The sequence below is a fragment of the Musca autumnalis genome, unplaced genomic scaffold, assembly GCF_047663935.1.
Source record: "Musca autumnalis isolate F117 unplaced genomic scaffold, ASM4766393v1 scaffold_4, whole genome shotgun sequence".
Taxonomy (NCBI): Eukaryota; Metazoa; Arthropoda; class Insecta; order Diptera; family Muscidae; genus Musca; species Musca autumnalis.
In genome coordinates, this window is record NW_027411977.1 from 248765121 (window position 1) to 248767784 (window position 2664).

The 2664-nt window shown below is 37.7% G+C and overlaps 1 protein-coding gene across 1 annotated transcript; it reads left to right on the forward strand.

Annotated features, from left to right (window-relative positions):
* The first annotated feature begins 218 nt into the window (after positions 1-218).
* LOC141403310 (glutactin) lies at positions 219-2664 on the forward strand. The gene is made up of 6 exons (XM_073985500.1): positions 219-501; positions 563-1033; positions 1215-1415; positions 1489-1657; positions 1717-1913; positions 1984-2664. Exons 1-6 carry the CDS (start codon positions 274-276, stop codon positions 2662-2664), a joined length of 1947 nt encoding a protein of 648 aa, XP_073841601.1. The 5' UTR covers positions 219-273.

A 2664-nucleotide genomic window follows, 5' to 3' on the forward strand; every position in this document is an offset into this window, starting at 1 on the left:
TTCCCCTGTTTTGACAACGCATTCTTTCACTTTTCGTTGGTTTGCCAAAATTTCTTAATTTCTATCACACACCACAGATTTGCAAAATGTTGTAAAAAGATGTGCCGAATGCTTAGCTATGGGTGAAATTTGCATTATGTCCAAAACGAAATCTCATCAAATATGGTAAAACGGTGTTCTGTGCTTTGGAGTGAAATCAGTCTTTTAAGATATTCGCATTAAAACGGTTGGATTGTGGAGAAATCAGAATTTCGACTAGTGACAAGAGAAAATATGCTTTACAAACTAAAAAATCTGATTCCAGCGATAGTTTTGCTGGTATCTGTATGTGGATACTCTCAAGCAGACTCTGAAGAAGAAACTGAGGATATTATTATTGAATTGCCGAATTTGGGTAAAATTCAAGGTAAAGTTATTGAAACAGCATGGACCCAACGGGAAGTTGTGCAATTTGTGGATGTGCGTTATGCTGAATCACCTTCTGGAAAGCACAGATTCAAGGTAGTTGTAAATATTTTTATTCAATTCAATTACAAATGACTTGGGTTCGTGTTTTGTATAGGCTCCCCGTCCCGTGGAACCCTGGGACGATGTCATGGATGCCACTGCCGCAAAAATTGGTTGCCCTTCCATAGTGGCCATGGAATCTTTACGCAAATTGGATGATTTCATTGATATTGAAGATTGTTTGACCATGACCATTACCACGCCCAGTGTAAATGGTAGCTATCCGGTTTTAGTTTACATCCATGGTGAATATTTCTTTGAGGGCAGTAACTCTGAAGCACCACCAGATTATCTTTTGGAAAAGGATATTGTATTGGTGGCACCACAATACCGGCTGGGACCATTTGGATTTTTGTCCACAAAGACGGAGGAGATACCCGGAAATGCTGGTGTTTTGGACATATTTTTGGCTTTGCAATATATCAAGTATTTCATTAAATATTTCGGTGGTGATCCGAATAAGGTTACTGTGGCTGGTCAAGTGGGTGGAGCAGCTATTGCCCATCTTTTGACTCTTTCACCAAGGGTAATGTCAATATTAATCTTCTGTTCCAGAACCTGAAAGTATAGACTATTTCCAAATGTTTGCCATATTTTCCTTTATATATTAAAAAAATAAATTTTTACAGGTTCTGGAACAGAGCAAATAATGTGTTTGTGAAATTTGTAAACATATTAACAAAATTTCTATCCCACTCCTTCATTAGGTAGAAAAGGGTCTCTTCCATCAAGTTATTTACCATTCCGGTTCCGCATTGATGCCCATTTTCATAGAAGATAATCCTCGCAAATTTGCCCAAGAAATTGCCGCAAAGGGTGAATGTACCCTAGCAACTGTTGGAGATTTGAACAGATGTTTAATGGATATGTCGCCCATGGAACTTTTGGAAGCATTTATGGATCATGGTGTAAGGACGGCATTTATTATAATATAATCAAAATCCTAAAATTTCATGTTTCAAATTTATTTTTTATTTTCAGATTGAAAAGTCTGATTTAGGTGTTGGCCATACAGGCGGTATTCAGTTTACAATTGGTGGCCCAAGTGGGGTCCTACCCGAACATCCATATGATTTAATGCTGAAAAGCAATTTCTCTTATCCCGCCATGGGTGGTTGTCCCAAAAATGCTGGTTCCAAGACAGTCAATGGTATGTTCGAGGCATATTTCAATAAAAACGGAATCACTTTAAATTTTAAATATTTTCAGAAATTGTGGAAAATGATTTTGAGGGCAAAATTCCTGATGACACCTATAACAGTTTTGATTACATAGATCATGTCATACGCCAAGCAGTGGGTACGGATAAAACAATGCTCTTGACCAGTTTTATTACCCATGATTTCTTTAATCGCCGCCTAATGGAGAATGGGACTTTTGCAACACTAATACCCAGACTAATAGATGTGAGTATAGGCTCTATTTAAAAAAGGAGATGTCTATTTTAAAATATTAAATATTATTTTATTTTCTAAGGTGGCCGGTACCTTGTTACACAAATTACCTGTGCTATTGGCCTTGAACATGAACAACAAACATGTACCCGACAATACCTTCCTCTATTCCTTCGATTATGCTGGAGAATTTAATCGTTATCGCGACATGGATGAGGAACACAATATGCAAAGTCCTTTCAAAGCTGGTGTTTCGTTAACGGATGAAGCTCTCTACTTGTTCCCCTATCCTGATCATGTACGAAAACTCAGTCCTCCCGATGAGGCCATGGCCAAACGTATGGTAGAAATGTGGACATCATTTGTAATCGATGGTAATCCATTGGGTAGTCATCGCAGTGGTTATTGGCCACCCATGACTACCTTGTATGGACCCTATGCGAAATTGGATGAAACTTTAACAATTGCGGGAAATTATTTTAAAGAATTTTCTGCCACAACAATGGATGAAGAACAAGGTCACAGTTTGATAAGAGAGGTATACTATTTACGCAGAAATCACTCGAGTAAACATGGAAGAAAAACAACAAAAACGAAAATTAATCCTCGTCGGCGATTTACCATAAATCGTCATAGACTTGTGAACAGCAGCTCGGGCCGTAGAGCCAATGATTCGGCAGTTTATCATGTGGGTAAATTTTTAACCAAAAATAGTTTAGTAAGACGTCATCCAAGTAGAAATAAAGTTATTTATAGGCATTAA